At 39.8% G+C, this 26,832-nt stretch overlaps 1 protein-coding gene across 4 annotated transcripts in view; it reads left to right on the top strand.

The window, feature by feature from the left end:
- Positions 1-26,832, top strand: part of ARFGEF3 (ARFGEF family member 3) — a 93,195-nt gene that overhangs the window by 22,032 nt on the left and 44,331 nt on the right. For 2 of the 4 annotated variants that reach the window (XM_035323282.1, XM_035323280.1), the window contains exons 4-10: positions 100-231; positions 14,067-14,135; positions 16,657-16,785; positions 17,709-17,831; positions 19,438-19,480; positions 20,494-20,572; positions 23,901-24,005. In XM_035323282.1, the coding sequence (XP_035179173.1) occupies positions 100-231; positions 14,067-14,135; positions 16,657-16,785; positions 17,709-17,831; positions 19,438-19,480; positions 20,494-20,572; positions 23,901-24,005 (680 nt within the window). The remainder of the gene's footprint in view (positions 1-99; positions 232-14,066; positions 14,136-16,656; positions 16,786-17,708; positions 17,832-19,437; positions 19,481-20,493; positions 20,573-23,900; positions 24,006-26,832) is intronic. The other 2 variants (XM_035323283.1, XM_035323284.1) reach the window with 1 other exon arrangement.

Below are 26,832 nucleotides of genomic sequence, written 5' to 3'. Positions count from 1 at the left end.
ACTGTAGTACCAAACATCAATAGGGTTAGGTGTAGCAGTTTACAGCAGAATTAAAGGCATTCTGTCTTCAACCTCTGCGTTGCCGTTTTCTCTCTGCAGAAGCTGCTGTCTGATGAGAGGTTTGTATCTGTGGAAACAGACTCAGATGAGAAACAGTTGCTTAATCAGATGCTGAATGCCGTCAAAGTGACTCCTTCGCTCAACGAAGACCTGCAGGTTGAAGTGATGAAGGTTAGTGTTTCACACACGTCAGTGCTCGCAGCAGAGAGGCTGTATGACTGAATGCTGGGCTTAGCAAACAAATTAGCTGTTGCCTTGAAAATCTTCACCTCAGGACAGTATTTGATTCCCTCCTTCCTGGTGGCAGATGTCAGTTGTTTTCATTTCTACTCAGTTTATGATTCGCTGTGTTAAACAGGAGATAGGTTGTGTTAAGAGTCAGTAGCAGTCCCAGTGTTAGCAAACTGAAACAGGACAAGCAATTCACTCTATGGTATTTCACATGTAAATGACTTGCAGAAATGGAAGTTGGTGTTTGAAGTTAGTGCTCATGAGTTGAGCTGTGCAGCCTTGTAATTTTGAATCATGTGGATAGGTGCTTCCTAGCTGTGTATTCCTTAGCTGTATTCCCTAGCTTGTTAGCTGTGTATTCCCTTTGTAAGATGCTAAGGAGGGAGCATGATTTGTCTCGGCACCAAAATGTTCCTGGACAAATGCGTAAGAGAGATTGTTGTCTTGAATGCTCAGTGAAAGCTTTCATTTCTAGAAATGCTTTAGCATTCTCCTGGCTCGTGTTAGGAAGCCTAGGTGCCAGGAAGTATCCTTTTGGGAAGGAGATGCTGTGAATTTTCCTTGCCATGTCATTGGGTCAGGATATGACTTGATAGTATTGCCACAAAAATTTGTACTGCAGGGTTTGTTGTGCTGTGCTGATCCCTGGTGGAAACCCCTCCGGAACAAACCTGAAGGTCTTTTTTGGTTGTTTGCTATACATACTACTGATTGATATGCTTGGGTCTACTTATTTGACTGTCCTTTACTTCTGAGTGTATAGATTAGATGTCTTATTTCTTTTCTGCATGTGTCATCCTCATCCTAATGAATGTATGTTATTCACTGTTGAACGGCTCTGTACTAGCTGTACTCTGCCAATGAAGCCGTCTGCTTGGTTTCTGCATGTGCTTTGTGCCAGAACATGCAGAAGGTTGAGCCTAGCAGTAGAGAAGAGGGATGAGCATTTTTCTGAACTGTTCCTCATTCTATGGAAGCAGGATTTTGCCCGTATGCAAGCTTAACTTGAGGCACTCACATCTGCAGCCCTGACCCAGCATGGCTCTTTCCTGCCTCATTTTTGCAGTGGGAAAGGTGAAGGGCTAAGAAGTAACCAACCTGCCAGGCTCTCTGGGTACAGAATACTTTTTTTTACAAGTCACTTTTTCAAGCTTTCAGCATTGCAGATTCAGAATCTTCGGGTACGCTGTTTCTTTGAAAACTGATACATATTTGTGATGCCTTGACTCCACACTGAGAACAATATGAATGCTATGTTCTTCCACAGTTACCAGGAAATATCTTGTAAAGTTGTCTTGATACATAATTTAAAAAAAAAAAAAAAAAAGTGCACTTAAAAATAACAACAAAAATCAACATGGTAAGTTCCAGTTTACTGCAAAAGTGAAAGGGGGACATGGTCTTCATTCCACTGAGTGGAAATATTAATGTATAAATCCTTTCCTAAAGTCCTGTCTAAAAAAAAAAAAAGGCAAAAGGGGGTGCATGGTAAAAATCAGGCCACATTGTTACAGCCTGACAACAATGTAAGACTTGTATTTTGACTTAGTTACTTAAAGAAGACCAGAGGGCCAAAATCTGGAAGCAGGGCAGTTAAAATCGTACAGGCATTACATTTGAGACTTGCCTAGAAGCCAAATTAAGCCAGATATCTTTTTACATTGTAACCTGAACGATACAGATGCAGTTGCAACACTTGAAAATGTTGTAGATAACCTAGGTCTGACTGAGTGCTGGTAAAGCCTTCAGGGGGCTTAAAGCAGCTGGTCTCAGCAATGCATTGTTATCCCTAAATCTGTGCTAAATTGTGTCCTGAAGGCAGTGTATGATTGCACATTAGACTGGGTTATTCCATCCAGAGGAGCTTTAAATACATTTTTATGCATTGCAGATATTAGACGCTCCTGCATGTGAGGTGTGTGTGAAAGTGGGTCAGCAGTGATACTGGCCTGGTTCTTTGTGGCTTGCTGCACAGTTGCACAGGTATTGAGAATGTAAGCATCAAGGATTTCACAAAAACTTCTGGTTACACAAAGTAGATGCAAAAATGGAGGTGCAGGAGTGCAGACCTCACTGTAAGTTGCTGGCACTTAAGCTCCTAAATCACTTAAATGTCTTTTTTTTTTTTTTTTTTTTTTTTTTTTGAAAACCCTATCCAAAAAATTCCTGTTCCTGTTGTTCCCAGCAAGTATCCACTAGAAATTTGGACTTCACAGATTATCCAAAACAAATGCTTTGAATGTTTATCTTAATGTTTCTTTGTTGTCCATCTGCTTTGCAGATGTGCATGGGAAGAGATTTGATTAACTCAGGAAGCGTTCTGTAAAGCTTTTCACATTCAGGTGACTGTATACTTGGATTGGTAGTAAGAGGAGGAACACAAGAGAGAGGCACAAGTGCAGTTAGCTGCCTTGATAGATATGCTTTTGGAAACTGGCAGATATTGCAAAGGGGGAGCATTAGACACAAATGCAATAGAACAACTGTAACAGTTGCTGTAAATGAATGGAAAGGAGTGCTGGCTGGACGTCTCCTGGCACTGAGGAAACCGAGCAGTTGGGACCACTGTTGTAAAAGTGGAACAGCACTCACTGATTTATGGCTAGGCACCAAGTCCTCCTAATTTTTAAGTGTGATTGACATAGCATGATCCACAGTTTCCCAGACTGGAGGATCACAAAAGCAGCACTCTGACAGTGTTCAGGCTTGAGGGCAGGGGTTGTGGACTGTGCTGGAATACAACCTGGACAGCCAGGGAAGATATATACTGCCCAAATGCAGCTGTTAAGATAAACTCAAAGCCTTCATCTTCTGCAATGCCCTTCTCTCTGTGATAGGTGATGTACCTTTATCCTTTCTATAAAGTGTTTAAAAGTGGAATTTTACTTACTGTAATAAGCAAATATTAAATTAAACTCCAGGTTAGAGATTGTTGGCAGTATCATCAATTCTTCTAAATACCAGCTGTGAACTGCACCTTTCCCTTATGTGTTTCATTCAGACTGATTATGTGGGGGAAATTTCCAGAGTAGAAGTGATACTCTGCTTATTTTTCTGCAGGACACTCTTAATATTACTAAGTACTAGGTAATCCCTACGTGAACAATAGTTTTGTGCCCAAAAGAAGGTAGTGGTCTTTCCTATGAGGAAGGGGAAATGGCTACAGTTTCTCCTTGGCATGAGTGTTTGCACCTACCACAAACACGGGTGTACGAACTACACTGGATTTCCCACATACTAACAAAAGCCATCTGTGGTGTATGAGACTTGACTGCTACTTAACTGCTGAGCCTCGTATGTCTTTAGAGTATCTCAGTGATTACGCTGTCTGTGTATTCTCAGTATCTCTAATACAGTTTGACAGAGATTTATAAGTATTTTCACACTGTGACGTAAACAGGGGTTATTTAAGTGGTTTAAATCATACTAAAAGGATGCTGAGAAATCAAGGTATCCAGAAAGTGTGACCAGAGGGAGCAATGCACGTGGCGCAGGGCCGCCTTAGCATTCACCTTGCTGTTGCCATGATACTTCACTATCACATGGAAAAGTCTTCTCATATACGTAGTACCGATTTGTGCTCCTAATATGCTCAGCTGGCTGTGTGAAGGGAATGGAAAATAACACAATCCTACTCTACCTTGTTGATCTTTCTGAAATCCATCAATAGCTGGATTGCAGTTTAAAATGGAATAATCTGAATATTTTTACTTGTGTATCAACATTGCATTATTCATGTTAGTTGGGAAGGGAGAGATATATTGATCACTAATCAAATTCCATGTTTTATCAGTGATGCACCAAAGTGACTCACTGCTCTATTTATATAGACTTGCAGGTTTATAGAAACAATATTGTTGGCTGGGGGGGTAACTCAACTTTACCTTAGACCAACAATATGGCCCAGAAAAGGTGACCAAACTCGATCAAGATCCCGCACCTGTGTTACAGGAGAGAAGCTGAAGCATTAAGAGTTAGGAAGAATTTTGTTTTGTGACACGAGGCCACATTATCACTGCAAGAAAAGCAAGGATGTATTACGTGTTGAGGATTAGGGACAGTTTGTTGACCTTGGATCTAGACAAACAAGCGAATAGATCGTCTGCAGCAGAAAGGGGTACTGGGCGAGTTCTTGACTGAAGGTAAATATCATGGATTTGGGTTTGGTTGTGGGGTGTAGATCCTGATTTCTTTCCCAGTTAGAGGTTTTTTAAATTCTGGCTTCAGAATTTAGAACGGCTGAAGTCATTCTCCTTCGTGTAATTAGACCTTTGTTTGCAGGAACACATGCAGTGTTGACAAAAGCACTATCAGATGTGGCCAGATCAGCAGTGGAAAAAGAAACTAAAGCGTAGCTGAGCATTGTTATTTTCCCTTTGACTTTTGGTAATTTTTCAGCAGGAGGAACTGGAATTTATCTTTGTACATAACTCTGGTGCCAAAGCAGGTGAACCCAGTGTGAAGAAAGAGGCTAGGGTGGAAAGAATCCAAAGCCACAATGGCTTTTTTCCTCTTTCCACTAAAGTTATAGTGACATATAAAGTCATAGTGATTTATAATTTGACAACCTTCTTAACAAGGCAGCACCTCTTTCTATCTGCCTGTGATAGCTTTTTTCTAAAGTAACAAAAAGGGGGGGGGGGGGGGGAGTAATGAATAATTGCTAATTAGTGGACGAGTCATCACCCAGAAATAAGCTCTCCAGATAAGCTGGATACACTGTAATGTGGTGGGCATTGACAGCAAACAAGCACTTTTTAAAAAAGAAAGGCATGATGGAGCTTTTACAATTCTGAGAAGATTAATTTATTTCTGGCTACTGTGCTTGTGATGTTTTTTGAAATAGACTTGTGGATCTTTTGGAACCAGAATCTGTTCTTCCAAAGTGGCTTGAGAGAAGACTCTTCTAATCCCTGTATTTACCTGTTACTCACGGTGAACAGCAATTTCATTTAGAAAAGGTTAGTTTATTCCCAGTGACTCCAACTTTCATTTGTTGGTGGATTAGGTGTACTGTACGCTGATGAGCATAACTTTTCCGGTTTGATTCTGTAGGCTTTCAGTGAACAGTCAGCCAAAACTCTTTTTAAGCTTTGAATGAGGTTTAATAATCCTTGCTAAATCTGCTGTGTTACGGCAATCTTCTTGCTTCTTCTTCACTGATTCATTAATACAGCATTTGGGAACTCTCCAGTCATAACACTAGACAGCTCTTTTTGTGATTTCAGTTCTTGGTTTTGGCTATATTCAGAAATGAAATTTAAATTAGAGTTCTGTGATAAAAATTAGCTTCTATAAGGACAGGCAGAACGGAACAAATAACTGCCTCTGAAATGCTTTTTTTAGGTTGAGTATTTGTAATTGTTCTTTCCAAGATTACTACCATAATGCTCTAAAAGTTGATGGCTGGTTATCTGAGTAAAAAGAAAAAAAAAAAAGAAGAGCTAACTCCTAGTCTTTTCTTTATTTTTTTATCCACTAATAACTTATTTTTATTGGATGGGCTGCAATTACAGTCAAATTAGTTGGGACCTGAGGATCTGAGAAGATTCCTATTTAAGACACACAGAGAATAGCCAAAAGCTTGGGGAAGATTTTTGTTTGCTCTTATTTTTTTTAACAGTCATAGCTGACCTGTTTTACATTCTTCACAACCACGTCATTGTAGGTTCAGGGAGACCGTCCTGATCTAATGCAAATATTGGACTAAGCTGGGTTGTGTTCAAGCAACCAAGCAAAACTTACTGTTAACTTTTTCAGAAAAGCTGGCAGGAACTTCGTTGCTCTTGAACCAAGAAGCCTCAGTTTTCTATTTTCTTTTTAGTTTTTTCAAGACTTGGAGGGTTTGCTGGAAGGTGCGGGGGCTGCTTGATTGTTGTGTTTTGTTTTCTTTTTCTTGTTTTGGCCTTCTGATAGAGAACAAATGATAATGTGTTTTTGAAAAGTAGTTCTAAACTGATCGGAAATGTTGAAGGAACTCAATTGTAAAATCCCAAGCTCTGATTATATTTTACACCTTTTTCTTGGATACTGGTAAATGAGCTGATCAACATAATGAACTTTCACAAATAGGTATATCTTCCCGTTGTTTTAAGGTTAATGTTTATGAAATGTCTTTCCACATGCAACTTGAACATGCTTAGTAGAATACTATTTGCAACTGTTTTGCTTGACCTGTAAAATCAAATGGAAAGGGAAATTGGACTGAAACAACTTGAATTTAAAAGTGCATATATATAAACTATATTCTCTGTACTGCCTCTTTGAGACACGGCATGTATAATGGTTTTATTTAGGAGTAAAAAGAATGATCCCACTGCCCATTTAAAAATGAGTATTCACTGGTGCAGCAGTAAAGCTGTGACTCCTAAGTGGAAGTGGAAGAGAGGAACTTGGAGAGTGTCATTATCTAAATAGGAATCAGCAGCCCAATTACTCATACTTGGTGTTAATCAACATGTTTTAACATAGAATTTTGTAGTAACCAATCACTTTTTCTTCACAATATTTATGCACTGCATCATTGCAAACACTTTTTCAACATCAGTTGCAATAAAAAATGCATTCTAGTCTTTATGAGTAGAGAAGGACCTGTTTCAAATAAAGAAAACAAAAGAAAAAGCAACGTATTTGCATGCTTTAAAGTAGAACTGGCTTTATGCATTTTATTAATGCATATTAATAAGAAAAAATAGTAAAGAACATGCTGAAAATTTGTAGATGAAAGTTTCACTTGAATGTGTTCATCAGTTTTTGTAACAATGCTGCCTGATATGAGCAATAGGCAGTACCTGATTTTTGTCCAGTCCCCAATTCAGAGATATATTAGCAGTGTGCCCTGTCAAAGAGGAAAGTCTGTAAAAACTTGCATAATGTCACACAAATAAGATTCTCATTTAAGATCAGTCCTACCTAGCAAAGCTAGGATTTTCAGTGTCTCCCCTGTTCAGCCTTTTCATTATGTTAATTGTAATGTAGACCAGTTACAAATGCAGACTCTCTTGGGTTTGCTTTTTTTATTTTTTTCCTGGTTCCTTTCTTAATTCACTTTATTCTTTTGCTTAATTTTACATAACCAGGTTAATTCCAATGGATTGAGTGACCTACCTTGTGTGTTTCAAGATAAGCTCGTCCTTTCCTGAATTAATTAGGGCTGTGGTAAATGCCTAGTACTTATAATTAAGATTGTGATATGCCTATAAAATCATAAAGAACTCCCCTGGTTTTTAGGTGCCTGGTCATCATAGCAGAATCCAGTCTTGAATTAAATACCTGAGTTTTCTCCATAACAGGTACAAAAGAAGGAAAGTGTAACAGGGCAAGATTTCTGTCTTCTGTGGTGATTCCTCCTTCAGTCTCTAGCATGGGTAAGACAGAAGGGTTCTTTACTGCAGGTCACCTCAGCAATATGTTTCTTCCCAAGTTACCTAACAAATGACTGGTCTGTGAAGGACAAAAAAAAATAAAAAAAATAAAAATCCTGTTATACATGGATCAAATGCTATATGACAGTATACATGCTCAGAAGCAGAGTTAATACTGCATAGATTTTGCTGTTCATGAGAGTTTTTTTGTTATTTTGGCGTGCTTCTGACTGGCATTCTTTGTTGCAAAAGTGCTGATTTTGAAGAAAAACTGTCTCAAAAAAGAGAAATAAAGGAACTTCAGCAGTTTTATCACAGAGCTGTTCCGTGCAGTGAAGCATATGCAAGCAACGAATCACTGAGTCATACCTGCAGATTTTCCTGTGCCACGTGGAAAATAGGCAGGTCTCTAGTTCTGGAAAGTGTCATTTAACACCTGTCCAGTGTGGAGGGGAACTACAAGTTCTTACGGACTTTTAGTCTTTGTTTATATAGCAAGAACTTGGAGATCACTTACCTGTTATGGAGGTAAACCACAAAGGCATTGTCTGATGACAAAGCCCAATATAGAAACCCTTTAACTTTCATATACTGACATTTAATCTTTGCCTTGCAGCAAGACTTCACTGCTTACTGAAGGTTGCAGTACAAGCTGGCCACGTAGCAGTGGCATGGAAGGGTCACTTGCCATAGCTTTCATTTGCAGTTGTCCACATAATGTAAATGTGCCACAGACCCAACGCACCTAGCTCAGACTCCCTGCTCATGAGCCTACTACGTAACAGAGGCTCCTGGACAAGGGCTGCTGCCACCACAGCATGCCTGGTGCTGGGGGCAGCTGAGGAGGGAATTCGTGTCCCAGTAAGCTGTTGTGATGCTGCCAGCGAGTTCTGGGTCATCTTCCCTAAGGCTCTTCACTTGTACAGGGACTTCAGGTGGTAGTGGCTGATGCTGCAACCACAAAAACAGCTTATCTGGGTTTTTATTATTTTTCCTGGATGCAGGTCAGGAGATGGTCTTGGACAGGGTGAAGTGCTCTGGCAGGTTGGACAACCTGTGGGACACCACTACTTAGGTTGTCTACAGGCCATCTTATCAAAAAATCTAGTGACTTGAAAACAGTAAGCTTATTTTAGCTGTCCTAAGGTATGTTGCCATACAGAAGGTTCCCTGGATGTACTTTAGTTGAAACCTTGCATGTAGCTGAGAGTAAAGATGTTTTCATCCCTCTTCCCTATCCAAAAAATTTTACTCAGTGGCAAAATCTTCTAGTCAAGGAATGTACTAGTTCTTGTTTCTTTCACAGCTTGGGGTTTACTTAGACCACTATGTTGACTTAATTTCTGATCATTTTGGTAGTGGATGAATGTAACTTCATTTTTACTTGGGAACTGAGTTTAAATGGAAGGGATTGCAGTTGAGAGGCAAGGGCTTTAATTTTTTTATTATTTTTTATTATTATTATTTTTTTCCCCAGAAACATTTAGGGCAATCATTGTAATTTGCCAAGTGGCTGAATGAATGAACTTGGTACAGAAAGAAAAGCTTCACCATGAGTGAAGAAAAAATAGCAAAATTACTGTCATGAATGTATGCAGTATGTGTTAGTTGGTGGTCACTTATTTCCTTCCTTTTTTAGCCTTTTCCCTCTCTTACAATTTCTGTTCAATTATGCGGTTGTCTTTTTTATACCAGCGTAATTTACCAGCATAGCACAGAAACAATTTTTAAAAATGTGCATTTTACATACAGTAATCTTACATACAGTAATTTTACATACAGTAATCTTACACTTATCTGTATGTAAAATGATTGCCTTAGAAATGTTTATTTTTATATAGTAATTGAGTAGACCAGTGCTTTGAGGGTTTGTTTGTGGTTTTATGTTTGTTTGTTGCTTTTTTTTCCTTTTTTTTTTTTTTTTTAAGATGCCCACTTAATATTTCTATATTTTCTTTCTTTTGGGTTTTACTACTTTCCTATTTAATTGCCTTTTTCATGGTGATAGTCCTTCTCTCCCTTCTACACTTTCCCCTCTTCCCTTTTCATTTTTTTTTCTCTCTTACGTAATACTACCCATTTCTACTTAAGGGAGGTTCCTAACACCGCGAGCAGACCAAAAAGCACTTATTTCATGACTGATCTACTTGAACCTGCCTTTAAAATCCCATTCTTAATGAGAGAAGGAGCATTAGAACTTTCATGATTTTTTAAACTTTTTAAACCTTGTCATTTTCATGTTTCAATTGTATTTCTTCCTTTTCAGTTTTGTTTTGCTCAGTTTAACTATCTTCTAGTTTATAAAGTAATGTAGTATACCTAAATATGTTGTAATCTGCAATCGTAGCACTGCTAGTCATGCTAGTCAGCCATTTTTTTAAATCTTCCTTGCTCTTAAGTGTTATAAATCTAAAGATAAAAGCCACAGTCAGAGCTGTTAAGAAAACCTGTTAACTATCTATTAAGCAATTGCTTTAAATCACTTCTTTCCCTCTTACAACTGTACTACATAAGCAGAAGTTTCACTTGTTTTCATACCATCATAAATAGTGCTCAGCAGTAGTTCTGTTTTAGTCTAGTGAACTAATGGGCATGGTCTTCTGGGAGCATTCAGAACGTCACCATTGATAATTTGTGAGGTTCTTCTATACCAAATACAATCCTTTTGTTTGAAGCCCTGGTGCATTCATAATGCTGAGCACCATTTGCTGGTGATAGCAAGACCTTTTATGGGTTGACTGATTCATGGGAGATGCTGTCTCCTTTCTCTGCATAATTAAAATCTTGCTGTGTTTTGTGGGGGGGTTACGTGGTGACACAATGTATGTAAGTTCATTAATGCCTTTACATTCTTTGGCTTTTTAGGAAAACGGGCAAAAGAAATGGATGTGACCAGATAACTAATTATTCCGCCAAATATGAGGACACCTCTTGCTTAAACTATTTGGCAGAAATACTGAATGACTGCTTTAAATGTTGAATTATTAAATAAGAAGATGACTACTCCTGCCTTGTCTTCTGTGTTTTCTGTCTACTGGGGGCAGCAAGGAGAAGGTTTTGAGAATCACTGAAGTGTACATTGCATGCAAGCTTACCAGACTGCAAGTAAAATAAGTCAGGAAATGGTTCTTTTATGAATGCTATAAAGGGATTAGAGGTGGCTGCAAAATGCAGCATTCTCAGGACTAAAGTGGCTGCACTTCTCCCAGCTAGGAGAAAAGCAGATGTTTAGAGGATTTTGCTAATTGAACTTTGAATGCTAGAACAGAAGAAGGATAGCAGTGGTATATTGATGCTGGACTTGGGCACCTAAATGCAGTGAATCACTGAAGCATCCTCAGGTGATATTAGATTACTATTGCTTTCAGGTTTTATACCTTTTGTCGCCTTCTCCATCTTGGGGGACACTGCTTGCTTTCTTTCAGACCTTGCTGATTTCATGTGACTCCACTGTAAGCTCTTCAATATGAGAATTGCTTTTTACTACAAATAGGTACTAAGTGCCTAGGGAGCATGGCTGGCACCCTTTAGCCTTACCTCTTATAAACTAAAAATGTTCCATCTTTAAAAGACCTCTTAAAATATGGGATAGACATTGTAATGTAAGTTTAATTCCATTGCAGTTCAAATACTGTACAGTTGTTTTTATGTCCACTGACTTAGTATATGATCAGAAACACTTTTTTTCCCGTTCTTACCCTATTGTGAAAACTGCAGGGCGTTGGAATTGTATTTCTTGTTCCATGACAGGCAAAGCTTCAACAGTAATTAAAATGATTGCTTTCATTATGGGTAAGCCTTTTATAGAAATCTGATCTCATCTGGGCACTTGCAAGATAATACAAGCCAATTAAAACCTCCTGGAGGTTGTGGGACTTTGAAATTATCTCTAGTTATCTGAGTTCGTTCTTAAAAAAAAGGTATGGACTCTAAAACAGCTTGAAGATCTTACCACAGTTACACACAGCAGAAGCCGATTTTCAATTTTGTACTGAAGGTGCTAAAGGGAAAAAAAATTACAAAGCATTTCCTTTCTACTACTAGTGGTTGTGGGAAAAAAAATGCCATTGCACAAGAAAGTTTCTCTGTTTTTTCTATTATTTTTTTTTAATGCAGACTGCTTGAGGTAGTATCATGAGTAGTTAAGCAGCCTATGGGATTGCATTGGGTTTATGTGGTTTTGGTAGTGGGGTGATGCAGGGTGGCCTCTGTGTGAAGAGACCAGAAGCTTCCCCGATGTTGAATAGGGCCAGTTCCAGCTGTGAGAGGGAGGAGTGAGAAAATGTGAGAGAAACAAGCCTGCAGCCCCCCAGGTCATTGCAGAGGAGGGCAGGAGGTGCTCCAGGCAGGCAGCAGCAGTTCCCCTGCGGCCCTTGGAGAGGCCCCTGGTGGAGCAGGCTGTCCCCCTGCAGCCCATGGGTCCCACACGGAGCAGATCTCCACGCTGCAGCCCGTGGAGGAGCCCCCGGGGGAGCAGGTGGATGTGGCCTGGAGGAGGCTGCGGCCCATGGAGAGCCCCTGCAGGAGCAGGCCCCAGGCCGGAGCTGCAGCCCGTGGAAGGACTGCAGAATCAGTTCAGGAAGGACAGCATCCCATGGGAGGGACCCCACACTGGAGCAGAAGAGAGTGACCGTAAAGAAGTGGTGTAGACATCAGGGACTGACTGCAGCCCCTGTTCCCCCTTCTCCTCCCCCCCTTGGGGGGGGGGGGGGGGGGGGAAATAGAAGAGTTGAGAGTGAAGTTGAGCCTGGGAAGAAGATGAGGGTGGAAGGGACGGTGTTTATAGTTTTGATCTATTTCTCACTATCCTACTTTGTTAATAATTGACAATAAATTAAATTTATCTTTACCAAGTTGAGTCTGTTCTGTCAGTGACAGTAACCAGGGCACCTGGCGTCTAGCCAACGTTAACCCACCACAGGGATTTACCGTCTGGAGAATTAGTGTCCTTAGTGGAACTGAATGACTTGGGGTTGTTTGTTTGTTTAATCCCATCTTTCAACCAGTGATCTTGAAGAGAAGACTGCTTGTTTTCCTGTTCTGTTCCACAGAAATGGGAAGACGTGTGAGTTGAGTGTCTGGAACATTGCCAAGACTATAAATGAGCCCTGCGGCAGTCCTGATGAAAATCATAGCTGAGAGCAGTCTTATGCATGGTGAAAGACCATCCTCCAGATCTTAGGAATGATTTGTAAGGGAAGATGCTCAAGGACAATAATCTTCCAAATTTGCCACTTTGGTTCCTTTTTTGTTTGTGTAATTTGTAAGGGTATCTGATCAGACATGCTGTGGTAAAGTTATTTGTTTTGCATGCTATGCTAAGGAGATTACCCCAGGATGTCACGTATAGCTGTCAAGGAATCGAACCATAAAATAAAAACCTAGTTCCACTGAGAAGCGTGTAATAAATGAGAGAAATGATTAAGAGTCAGCAATGCTGACTTATCTGATGTCCTGAGATTCCTTTGAAGCAGAGAACAGTAGTACTTAGGGACTAAGGAAGTTCTAGGGACCAATATATTACTGTTAGTGTGATTGATATTTCCCTGGTACACTTATCCTAAGAAATTCTGGCTGGTTCAGCTTTTTCAAGCAAACCATAAATTCCGACACAGAGAGAATTTTAGACGTTGAAGGAGAGAGGACAGTAGATGAGACTTTGTCAGGACATCAGCAGATGCTGAAGGCATCATACCACAGCACCTGTCACCACGTTGCCCCACTCACCCACCACACTGCCCCCCTGATAGTTCCACTCCTTTTCAAGGGAAGGTGCAGGGCTTTTAGTTTTCACTCCTCCTCCTGAGTTCAAGACAGGACAAGCTTTCCCTCATAAATTGGGGCTTATGAATTGTTTCTTAGCTGCTCATTATCAAGTGACTACGATCCATTTACTGGAAATACCCTAGGCTTGGAAATACTTTCCATGTCAAGCAGTAATTAATGGCTATTTTCACATAATACATGTGTATCTGTGTCACCTGGGTGATAATTTGTATTTTATGCATTTTTCCTCTCTCATTTGTCATACTAATAGAAATAAATGGAGGGACTGGTTATAAATCATGCAAAGCTTGTGGATAAAATATGAACAGATTCTGGCAATCAACTCTGGCTTTCAAGGCCAGAGATGATCACAGAACTGTCTTACCTTCATTGGTCAGGTACAGGAAACAGTGAAAAATAATCCATTGGGCTATGGTTCTGGGGCCAACAATTGCAGATTTTCAGAAATAAAAAACTAAGCACCTTGATTGTGCCAATTCATTTATTCCAGTAACGTGATGCTAAAAAGTTTCTGATCCCTGCTGTAAGAATAGGAGGAGTTGTGGCTAAAAGCACATGGATGGGGAAGGGAGGCAATTACAAATGAAATTTAAATTTTCTTTCCCTCCTCTCTCTTGATTAAAGGTCCTGCTCTGTATAACATATACCTCCACATTTGAGCTGAATGGGAGCTCAGTGTTGAAGATTGCTGAGGTAAGTGCCTCTGTCATACCATTGTTGGTGTCTCTTAGTGTTTCCCCACTAGCTATTGTGTGTCTTCCATGTGTATCCTGACACTGAAGTACTCCAAATCACAATTGCCATCTTAAGGACCAATATTACCTTTTGTCTAGTATGAAGAAATAGCTGCAAAATGGACATATCTGATGGGCTCGCATGAGAAGGCACACTTTTGGAAGCTGACTGACAGTTGTATGCTATAGCACTGCATGTTCAGTATTCCTCATATTTATTTTGCTTTGCATTTTGCAATAGAAAAAACAATCTTGAGTTCTTTATAACACAGCACTGTGCTGATTCCTTGCCTGGTGCAGCTCTAAAACTACCGAATCTTCATCAAGAGAAGTGCATAGGCTATAATGTGCCTTGATAGCACAAGTGCTGCAGTGTGCCTTGTTAGCCTTGTGTTTACCTTTTTCCTAATGCTTCCAGGTAAAGGATTCATTACAACTCTAGATATATGGTGTTGTCCTGGTAGTACTAGTCATTCTTCTCCTTTCTTTTTTTTTTCCATTCGTTTTTAGTCCAAATTAAGTTATAAAGTAGCTTTGGTTGTAGAAAAACAAATGTGCAGATCTATTAAGTGAGCATTTCTACATGGGTAATACTTTTCGTGCAGTGTGTAGCAAGCCAGTGGACTGTTTATTCAGGTTAGAGAAAATGCATAGGAACACTTAATCAGCCTGCACAGCACACATATATGCAGAATGTGTTCTAAAATTATATTGTTAATGTGGTTCAGGGGAGAGCTAATGCCCATGGAGCAATGTAAGGGTTATATACATGTCCTTGTGGTCTTCATGTACAATTTCCTTACTCCCAACATACGTGTTAACTGTTCTTTTTAAAAAAAAAAAAAAAAAAAAGCTTATCAGTCCCTAGTATTGCCATATTTCAGCCTTGACTATGGCTAGGGACACCTTATTCTTTAGAATACTTCTTCGGAAACTCCAAGTGGAATTAATGTATGTAAACACTTAGAGATGTGTTCCTCCTTGTTTTTTTGTTTGTTTGTTTGTTTGAGGGGAGTGTGAGATTTTTTACTTTAAAAAGGAAAATAAAATTCTAATGTGCAACTGGATGAACTGAGCTGAACTGGTATGTAGAGCCAGCTACCACTTCTTAAGTTTTACTAAATCCTCTTTTCATTAATGCACCACACCAAAAAAAATACAGATAGTTTCCCCTCCTGCAGTTTTTCTCAGCAAACTTTCTAACATGCAGAGCAAAAACTGATGAATTCAGCTTAACACATCTCTGTTGTAGGTAAAGAGCTCTAGGTTAGACAAAATACATGCTGGGGAAAATATTTAATGGCTCTAAGCCCTCCAGATTTCAGCCTTAAAGAGTAGTGTCTGAGTTTAGGGAAAAATGATCCATCAGTCATGCTCCATGGGCTATAAGCTGTATCAGAAGTCATATTTTCTGTTCCCTCTGTAAATTTGAATAACAATAGGCCTGCTATTCATTTAAAGCATCCTGAAAATATTTTTTCATAGATTGGAATTAAACCCTGCTGTTGTTGATAGTTGCACTTCACTTCCCAGAAGGCTAGCCTGGCTCTTAAAAACCCTTGCTAGTATAGTGGTATAACTTAGCACAATGGGAGTTTCTTTTTTCTTTTAAAACGAGCAGGATCCCTGATGGGGGCTGATGAGGTCTGCCACTGTAACAAACAGAACTTGTATTTCCTTCAGAGAATTAGAATAAACTGTAATACAGTCACATATGTTTTTATTCAGTGTGTTTGGAGGTACAGCTATTTTCCCCTCAGTCCTTGAGAAAATACTGTCTCAGTGAATGCCTAGCTCTTTCTAAGTAGCAAATCCCACCAAGCACCTATATGCTTCCTCAGGTTCCTCCCGGCCAGGTTTTAGGTAAGACAAAGGCTTTAACAGTTGGACTCAACACTGCTTTGTATCTGAATTCTGCAAGGTGTTAGCAGTAGGAAACAGAAAATGATTTCAGAGTTCAGCATTTGCTTAACCTCAGTATTTATTGTTCTGACTTGCTGTAATGGAAAGGTGGCAGAAAGGAGCTCTATGCTCCAGTGCCCCTGCTGTTTGGCATTTCTTTCCAAGTGCCTTGCTTCTCCTCGCCTGCCCTCTGTAGCAAACTGGGAGCCACTGCAGAATTGGAAAGGTGCTGCCTGCACGTGGAACTCCTTCTGGGGACTCCCTGTGACAAGCAAGTTTCAATTCATGTATATAAAATATTGGCACCTCAAATCTTACTGAATACTATCAGTCACAAATTAAAGAAGCAACAAGAAGAGTACTATATTATGTGGCTTAAGTATTAATAGTATCGAAAACAGATTAGATCTTGCTATGTGCAACTTCTCATGTTTGCCTGGAGCCCTGCAAGAAAGTTTAGTCGTCTTCTGACTGTTGTTTGTTTTTATGTGTATTTGTTGCTCCCATCTACCATTTGTAAGTTTGCTTTGTTTGACTCTATTGTTTCATCGGCTAACCCCTCTGTGTTTTGCTCGTAGTTGTGCTTTGCATGCCATAGAGCTGGAAGTCCCCGAGTGCATGAAATGATCAAAATGTCCATTGCATACCTCCTTGGGGCCCTGAGCTCTCGAATTTTTACTGGTGATTCATCAATGGCTTTTCAAAAGGTACCTTGCCCAGCTGTTTTAGAGCAGAGGCCTTCTGTAAGATCAGAGCTCAGTTGGACAGTACTGTTGCTCATCAGCAGGCATGGGGAAGGGAGGGAAGAAGGAGATATCAACCATGCTCTTTCCAGAAAGTCAGCCTATTGTTGAGAACGGTATTTCATCAATTAATTCAGGAACTCCAGAAAAAGAGTTAGAGCTCCAGAGAATAATCGCGCCACTGTTGCCAGCAGCTCAGCAGCACTGCATGGTTTGGCCTCAGCAAAGGGCTGTATGTGGTTAACAGGCTTTAGAACTTCTTGACCACTGAGTGTGAGAGAGAACTCAAAACATTTGGTCTAGGTAGTAGGAAAGCCCTTCAAAGGCTTTCAGATGTAAATACACACGCTTTAGTAAATAATACTGCACACATATATGTGTGTACATATATGCTGCAGGATTTACTAATTCATTATAGAAAAAATGTGGCAAATAGGTATATGACAGTAGCAACAGCTTTTAAGAATTGGAGGGTATTTATCTTACAGATTCAGGCTTGCAGAGTGATAGTTACAAATAAGTATCTAGAAACAAACAATCAAACTACCATTTAAATAATTGTTTAAACAATTATTTACAGTACAGTGCCAGAGCCAAACTCACTTGGGTTTGACAGATGGGAAAGGTTTTGCCAGTTCTGCCTTACCATTCCTGCAGCTGTGAGACTTACTAACTGATGAACTGCATGCTGCTTCTCGATGATTTTTACTCAGTTACCCATATTGCTGAAAACTTTGTGTGTGCTAACAAAGAGTAATGTGGAATAATAGGGAAGGCTGACTATCTGCACGCAAGAGACCTTGGTATCTTCTTAAAAAGTGTGAAAAAGTGTGTTACTGGTAAGTTACAGTTCATATCTATGTATTGCTGTCTTGTTTCCTCATCAGGTTTGCATTGAGACATATGTATCTAGCTGTCACCAGCGGAGCATAAACACCGCTGTGCGGGCAACCCTCAGCCAAATGTTGAGTGACTTGACTTTACAGTTACGACAAAAGCAAGAAAATATGGTGAGCCTTCTGGCATGAACAAATGGTTCCATCTCCATGACTGCGTACATTTTTGTTTCTCGGAATGCAGTGTATTGTACTGGCTTATTGCGCCTTATGGATTTTATTTGAAACTTCCACAACTAAGCCTGTTTGAAAGCTTTTCTGGACTCTGACTCTGCGCCTGCATCAGAGCAGTCTATCAGAAAAGCAACTCTCGCATTGTCAGCCCTGCTTGGCTGATCTTTGTTCTCCTTCCATTAAACAAAAGAAGCTTTGTTCTGATGTCAGACTACCCTGGCCTTTTTCTTTCCCATTTTTTATTTTATTTTTTTTTTCTGTTTTCCTGAGGTTTGTTGAAATCCTTTTTACCAAAATATTTTGCATGACAAATATTTACATAATTCAAACCAATTCTCAACTGTTGAAAGTGTAATGGGAATTTTTTATTGTTATTCTTTTTATTGAAGATAATTCAAAGGAATGCTTTGTTTGCCTGGTTGTTACCAAAACGTTTATTGGATTATTAAAATCCACGAGAGCTGTTTGAATGAAATCCCAGCACATCATCAGCAAAACTGTAGATGTTCTAAGCACATGAAACAGCATCAGCTTCTTACAATTTGTTCATGCTTCTTTGTGTATAATCAGAAAAGTGCTATTTGTAAAGGCCAATTTCTGTTTCATAGAATCATAGAATATCCTGAGTTGGAAGGGACCCATAAGGATCATCGAGTCCAACTCCTGGCACCACACAGGGTTTTAGTTTATGTTTATTAGAAAACTTTAAGGACTGTATTTGTACAGATTATTTTCCTTACACCTATTTTGGCTAAAGGTGATGACTTCTATTTTACATTGTTAGACTAGACTATTTTTATCCTAATGAGCAACTGTAGAATGGAATTTATAGATTTACTTAAACTTATCCTTTCTCTGTGATAAGTAGGTTCATTTTACTAGACAAAACATTTAGAAAAAAAGAAAATAGTAGTTCTGAAATTTTGGTTTGGGTTTGAAAAGTTCAATTTTGTTAGTTCTGTTTTTAACTGCAGAGTAACTGAAAGTATGCAATAGCTGCATTTAGTTCCTTGCAGTTTGTTGTTGAAGTTTGAGAGAAGAATTTGGCTTGAACCTTTTGTGCATTGGTAAGAGGAGCCCTGTACCACAGCTGAACCAAATGATGTAAGGTTGTTTCTATTTCCAGATTGCTATTAATCGTGTTGGCACTGTAATGTCAGTGATGAAGGTGTGATAAACACTCCAATACTTAAATTACTTTGATTTCTAAGTACTGTGTAAAATCGAGACTGTACCTTCCTCTCAGTTGTTTTCAATGGGACCTACATGCCTACTTATTACTGTGTTCTCCTAGCTATAGTAAATCCCTTAAGGGCTTAGAGGTCCTAGTCTAGCTAAATGAGATGTGAGTTTCTTAAATCTAAATGACTGAACAGATCTTTAGGTACTTTTGAAAACATTATGCAAAAGCTTCACTTTAAAAAAAAAAAGAAAAAACAAGTAGAAGACATGGGTTTGTTAAGAAAGCTCTGCTGTTAAGAAAGCACTGTTTTTACAGTGCTTTTTCTATTACATGCACTAATTATGACATTTCTTTCCTCTACAGACAATTGAAAATAGTGACGCCCTGCAGAAATTCAAGAGTCAAGGTATCTACCACTTTTTTAGTGATTCCTTCCAATCCAGTTTTTTTAATCTTCACTTTACTTTCATCAGCACACTGCTGTTGATATCACAGAAAATTCATCTTAAGGATTTCCTACCTTCTCCATAGCTTCATGTTGTCTGTTTTACCTGGGATAAGAACTGAGACAGCCATGTTACCTCCTGATACTTCCAATTGTGTCTTCACTTGAACCATGTTAACATCATTGGACTCAATATAGTAATAAATGATTGCTTCAAGGCACTCATTTCCATAATTAAGGTGTTTCAGTGCTCTGGAGAAAGATGTGTTAAGTGGGTTCCTAAATTGAAGCAGATTCTTAGAGGAGGATGTAGAATCTGGAAATGACTGTGTTACTGTATGTCAGGCCAGAGATAGGGTTTGTAATGGCAGCTTCTCAAAACACATCACTAGCAAAAGTGTGTTCACATTTGCCAAACAATTATTTTATAACAGATTTTTTTCTTTTACTCCCATTCTGGCTTAACATCCACCATTTTCCTTGATTGTTTAAAATATTCCCTGCTTTTCCTCTTCTCTGAGGGATTTCTGAGGGAGAACTTGTGTGGATGGAGGCTAAAATCTTGGAAGTGCACGACTATCCTCTGTGTAGCAGACACAAATTGTGTGGAGAGATGCGGATATTTTTAGCTGCCACACAGAAGTACTGGATCAAGTCCTTTTTTATTATTTATTTATTTTTATTTATTTATTATTATTTAGTATTGCTTATTTTATTATCTTAATTGGATTTCAGCTAACCTTCTGCAAATGCATGTAAGCAGTCAATGCTCTCTCTGGATTTAAGACTACTGGTTTTTCATTGTACAGAGATCACTTTCCAATCTAGGACTTTTCCTACTGTATCTTGTCTAAATTTTGACAGCCCTGCTCATGATTTAGAAGCTCTGACCAACTTTGAAAGTCCGTGCAGGGAATTGAGGTTGCAGTCCAGCTATACATATGTAATGCCTCTGATCTTTGTCCTTTTTGGAGGTACTTCAGCTGAGTCTCTTTGTGATGATGTTGTATCTGTCCTCACTGTGCTCTGTGAGAAGCTCCAGGCTGTCATAAAGTGAGTTCTTTCAGTTTATAATTTGAATTTGTTACTTGGAGAGTTTCTCTGATTCATGTGATTATACTGTTGTAGTTCTGGGATTACAGGGCAAAACTGTGATTAAATGAAGTGTTTGTTAGAAGAAGTATTGTTCATCATGCGTTAATTTAATCCTCACTTGAGATGAGATACTAATTTGCTTTCTTTGTGCTTTAAAGAGCCTCCAGTACTCTGTAAGTAACATCTACTCTGTAAGTAACTTCCATAGAGTAGCGAAATGCTTGTCAAAGGAGAAGTTTTCTTTTCTGGCTTGCTAGGTGTCATGAAAACAATAATTGTAGAGAGAACAATCGAGAGACGTGGAAAAACATAATAGCAGTTATTAATATGCAGAATGAATTAATATGTCCTTCTTGGAAAGGCAACATTTATCAGATTGAAATAATTTGCATTACCAAAAGCATTCCTTATGTTTAGAAATTTCATACACTCTACCTAAAAATGCATGAGCCTAACTTTTAAAATGTAATTATTATGTGCAGGAATAGGATGTTACATCACATTAAAATAGTGGAGTCTCTTGTTGGTAAATACTTACCGATGCATTAAGAATTACTTCCTGTGGCATTCTAGCATTGCTTGACTAATTGTCTATTAAGAAATGAGCCAAAAAAAGAAAGCCTTAAGTGATGCGGGAGAGAGAAAAACAACCAAAAGCAATGCAACCATACAAAAATTATTTAAATAATGTAAATATAGCAAACTGGATTTTTTTTTTTTCAAATTTAAGGGGAAAAACAAGTTCATACATTGTTTCTATGTCAGTAAAATAAAACTAACTTTGCAAAGAATATGATCTGAGTGCTAGTGAAAAAGTGATCTAAAACTATTTTACATTTAGCATCACGCTGTCTCCTTGGTTGGACCACCAGGCTCTGTATGTCTCTGAAAGCAGCCTGTGAGGATTTCAGGGAGAGGAGAAAAATAAAGAATAAGCGTATGCTGAGGCTTCTTTTTATTTTATTTACCTTTTTCAGGAGAATGTTGGCTTAGGAACTACTTGAGCTGAAGTCTGTACAAACACCTTTGTGTGCTATTCTTCTCTAGACTTTTCTCCCATAAGCCTATCTAATTACAGCATGATTTGAAAGGGACAAGTGCCTCACTTAGCACTATTTAATTGGTATCGGCATTTGGGAAAGCGAAAGCGTGTTTCTGAATCTTCCAAAGGAACTTTTTTTTTAAGTTGTGTACATAGTTACATGGCAATAAAATGAAATCTTCAAAAGTGTGTAGCTAAAAATAATGACAAAAACAGCTGAAAGATTCATTCTTTGTATCAAACTGTAATTTTGCCTAAATGTGTAGCTGTAAACATCTATCATCTGGTAAGTATTGTCCACCAAATGATAATAACTTTGAATTACTTTATGTGCAATAACAAAACTGAACTGACTGACGTTATATGTCAAAATCACCAAAGTCTTTTAAAAAGTTACCTGCGGATTGCAAAACTCTCCTCACAAAACTGTACTAAATTAGAACTGATTCAGACATGTTGTTAAAGCTCAATAAGAAATTCATAGGACTTACAAAAACTCATCCATGATTTACTTCATACTTGTACCTAGACTGTTAGCATTTCTATGAGTAAAGTACAGTGAAGGATTCTGACCAAATCTGAGGGAAATAAATTTAATGAGGCTTGTTAAAGAGCTAACTTCATGAATGAAAAGCCTTCATTTCTTTCAAGGCCAATTTCGGTACCTCCTTCAAAAGACCTAGCTGGCAGCAGCTAATACTCCTTTCTAACCTCTGGGTCAGTGAAGTTAAGTTTTGATACTCTCCAGCCTGTTCTAGTTTCTTAGTCTGAAGAATACTTTAATTCTCTCTTCTAAATTTCAAGCTTATTACATTTTTTATTTTTATTTTTTTTTGTGGAAGGCACAGTATGAGTGATGAGAAATTATTCAGGGAGCTGAAATTTGTCACAGGACCACTGGTGATTCTGAAATACGCGGCAGCAGTGATGTAGTCCTATTAGCTACACTGAGTTGTGCAGTAGTGCAATATTAATTTCTTACCACAACATTTTGGTAGTAAGAGGGATCAAAGCAATCAGGAATGTAGGATGCCCTGTGCATGCTCAAGCAAATATCAATTGAAAGACGTTGATAATATGCATTAAGATATATTGTAAAAAAAGCTGTCAGGAAAGAAGGCAATTGTAACTAAAATACATGCGTCTGTGCGGATAGGTATGGACTGTTGTGAAGAAAAGGCTATCACCTCAAGAAAAGATAACAGCCAGCAGTTTTAAGCCCTCCGTAGCACAGAGTTAGAAATCTAGCTTCAACTTCAGGATTTATTATTTTTGATATGGAATGTGAAATGGACACTGTTCTACTTGGATGAAAATTCATCGAGGTGAACAGAAGGCATTGAGACAGACAGTGACAGAAAGCAGACATTTCTCATTCCTTAATTTCATTTAAGATAAATCCATACTTTACACCTTTTTTTACCTATCGTACATCATAAAATACATTCCTCCAGCTCTCGTCTTGGACCAAAAAAGCATGGAGAGGAGCATTTCTTTTTAGAAATGGAAATGAAAATGTGAGTGCAATTGGCAGGGGAAGCTACCTTCATATGGCAGACCTCAGCTTTGTTTGTCTCCTGAATCCTGCAGCTAATTCTGAGAATAGGTACAAGCACATTGCACATTGCAAGCACATTGATTTCAAATGACCACAGGATCTTTCACACTCTTCCTCTTGAAGCTCACTTTGTGTTTAATTTATACGGAATAACTGACAAGGCCCTGAAAGGTGGCCATGTGATCATGTAACTTTCTGTCTATGAACATTGACTTGTGACCATTATTGGTTGTCATCAAGAAAACAGAAAAAATAACCAGAAGAGAACAGCCTAAATGGCTTTCGAATTACCTGAAGAAGCTGTCTAATATTCCAACATCTTCTGGTTGTCTCCTTTTCCTCTGCTTAAGGGCTCCTTCTACCTCAAGATTTCAGATTGAATTTGAAAAATTATTGTGAATTTTCTCATCTTCCGTCACATAGATTTCTTGTTATTCACTCTGAATTTGATGATTTAAATCTATTTTCTTTACATTAAGTACAAAAAATAATAGATTGCTGCAAATGATCAGTACATAATAAACAGGGTGATAAAGGTGATCACACCATTCTAAGTCCATAGAAAGAAGCAAAATAAATCACTGCTATAAATTGAGGTATAATTGTCAAGTGAACTAATGTAGTTACTTTAAATGAAATAGTCTTTGTTTCAATGTGACATGAATGGTGTATTTTCTCTTTGCCAGTGACAATCGGCAGCTTCAGCTTCTTTATTTGGAGTGCATCCTCTCCATGTTAAATAGCTCCTCTCCAAGCATGCACCAGCACAAAGGATTCACTGATCTAATATGGTGAGTAGATCTGAAGAGTAATACAAATACTCAGTTTATAAGTATAAAAGGGCCTTTCCCCAACACCACCCATACAAACAAACCTGTAGTAAATCACCAGATGTGAGCAGAACTCTCTGTTGACCTTGCATGGGGACCCTGTCCTGAAGCCTCCGGGAGCTCCGATGTAACAGCAGCATTCTCTCTTTCATGGCAAGCCCATTTCAGAAGGTTCTGTTCATGAATTTCACTCAACATTTGTTTATGCTAATGTGACTGTCTGTGGGGCCATCCCCAAAACACCTCCTGTTTTATTTTAAATTTGTTATTTTGATGATCTGGTTTACACTGCAGATCACTGCAGGTATTTGTATTCGTACATGCTTATCATGAGGACAAGCCATGAGGGTTAGGTCTTTTTAAGCAATCTGTGCTTATGCCTCCTCTGAGACAGGTACCTTTCTTAAGGAGTGTATTAATATATTCCAAAATGTACCTAATTGGGTACATTTTAAAGAAATGGATTATGCAGATATCCCATTAAGACATGGGATATCTGATGTCTGATCAGAAACTGGTTTTCTTACTGTAACTTCAGGAGGCCAAGCTGTTTTAGCAAGCACTTTAAGAGAAGCAATGAAAGTTCTGAGCAGCATGAAAATCTTGGGAAATAAGATGTACGTACCTATGCAGATGTGTTTCTTTTTATGGTGAAGCATTACTTGTCATTGAGTGCTTGCTGTAGGTGCCAGGTGAACAACCTCTGAGGCATGTGGGTGAAAATTGGGTTCAGGATTGCATTCTGATACAGCACTTGGATTTTCAAATTAGGGCATTAAAGTAAAATGCCGAGTGCATGAGGGCAAAGCTGAAATAACAGCTAATTGAGCAAAGTGCTGAGTTGATTTTGGCTCTGGTTCCACCGTGTTGGTGAGGAGAATTGGTCTGCTGGTGTGGAATCACTTGAGTGTTCCCACAGAAAGACAGTTTAAGGAAGGGTGGTGTGGTCAGTGGCATGCGAGGAGTTACAGTGCACACTTTGAGTTTCTGTAGAGGGCTTTAATTATGTTACAGAATCACAGAATTTCTAGGTTGGAAGAGACCTCAAGATCATCAAGTCCAACCTCTGACCTAACACTAACAGTCCCCACTAAACCATATCCCTAAGCTCTACATCTAAACGTCTTTTAAAGACCTCCAGGGATGGTGACTCCACCACTTCCCTGGGCAGCCTGTTCCAATGTCTAACAACCCTTTTGGTAAAGAAGTTCTTCCTAACATCCAACCTAAAACTCCCCTGGCGCAACTTTAGCCCATTCCCCCTCGTCCTGTCACCAGGCACGTGGGAGAACAGACCAACCCCCACCTTGCTACAGCCTCCCTTGAGGTACCTGTAGAGAGCGATAAGGTCACCCCTGAGCCTCCTTTTCTCCAGGCTGAACAATCCCAGCTCCCTCAGCCGCTCCTCGTAAGACTTGTTCTCCAGGCCCCTCACCAGCTTCATAGCCCTTCTCTGGACTCGCTCGAGCACCTCCATGTCCTTCTTGTAGCGAGGGGCCCAAAACTGAACACAGTACTCAAGGTACGGCCTCACCAGAGCCGAGTACAGGGGGACGATCACCTCCCTGGCCCTGCTGGCCACACTGTTTCTTATACAGGCCAGGATGCTGTTGGCCTTCTTGGCCACCTGAGCACACTGCTGGCTCATATTCAGCCGACTGTCCACTATCACTCCCAGGTCCTTCTCTGCCTGGCAGCTCTCCAACCACTCATCTCCCAGCCTGTAGCTCTGCTTGGGGTTTATTGCGCCCCAGGTGCAGGACCCGGCACTTGGCCTTGTTGAACTTCATGCAGTTGACCTCGGCCCATCGGTCCAGCCTCTCCAGATCCTCCTGCAGAGCCTTCCTACCCTCGAGCCCATCGGTCCAGCCTCTCCAGATCCTCCTGCAGAGCCTTCCTACCCTCGAGCACATCGACACACGTACCTAACTTGGTGTCATCTGCAAACTTACTGAGGGTGCACTCAATGCCCTCGTCCAGATCATTGATGAAGATGTTAAAGAGGACCGGCCCCAGCACCGAGCCCTGGGGAACGCCACTAGTGACCGGCCTCCAACTGGATTTGACTCCATTTACCACAACTCTTTGGGCCCGGCTATCCAGCCAGTTTCTAACCCAACGAAGCGTGCGCCAGTCCAAGCCAAGAGCAGCCAGTTTCTTGAGGAGAATGCTGTGGGAAACGGTGTCAAAAGCCTTGCTGAAGTCAAGGTAGACCACATCCACAGCCTTTCCCTCATCCACCCAGCGCGTCACTTTGTCATAGAAGGAGATCAGGTTCGTCAAGCAGGACCTGCCCTTCATAAACCCATGCTGACTGGGCCTGATCGCCTGCTTGCCCTTCAAGTGCCGCATGATGACTCCCAAGAGGATCTGCTCCATGAGCTTCCCTGGTACTGAGGTCAAACTGACAGGCCTGTAGTTCCCCGGGTCTACCCTCCGGCCCTTCTTGTAGATGGGCGTCACTTTTGCTAGCCGCCAGTCAACTGGGACCTCCCCCGATAGCCAGGACTGCTGATAAATGATGGAAAGCGGCTTGGCCAGCTCCTCTGCCAGTTCCCTCAGTACCCTTGGGTGGATCCCATCCGGCCCCATCGACTTGTGCACATCCAAGTGCCGTACCAGGTCACCAACCATTTCTTCATGGGTAGTGAGGGCCACATCTCTCTCCCCATACCCTTCCACCAGCTCAGGGTACTGGGTATCCAGAGAACAACCGGTATTGCCGCTAAAGACTGAGGCGAAGAAGGCATTAAGCACCTCCACCTTTTCCTCATCTCTTGTAACTAAG

The sequence above is a fragment of the Oxyura jamaicensis genome, chromosome 3, assembly GCF_011077185.1.
Source record: "Oxyura jamaicensis isolate SHBP4307 breed ruddy duck chromosome 3, BPBGC_Ojam_1.0, whole genome shotgun sequence".
NCBI classification, from domain to species: domain Eukaryota; kingdom Metazoa; phylum Chordata; class Aves; order Anseriformes; family Anatidae; genus Oxyura; species Oxyura jamaicensis.
The sequence above is the reverse complement of the archived record's forward strand: the minus strand, read 5'-3'. Positions and strand labels throughout refer to the sequence as shown.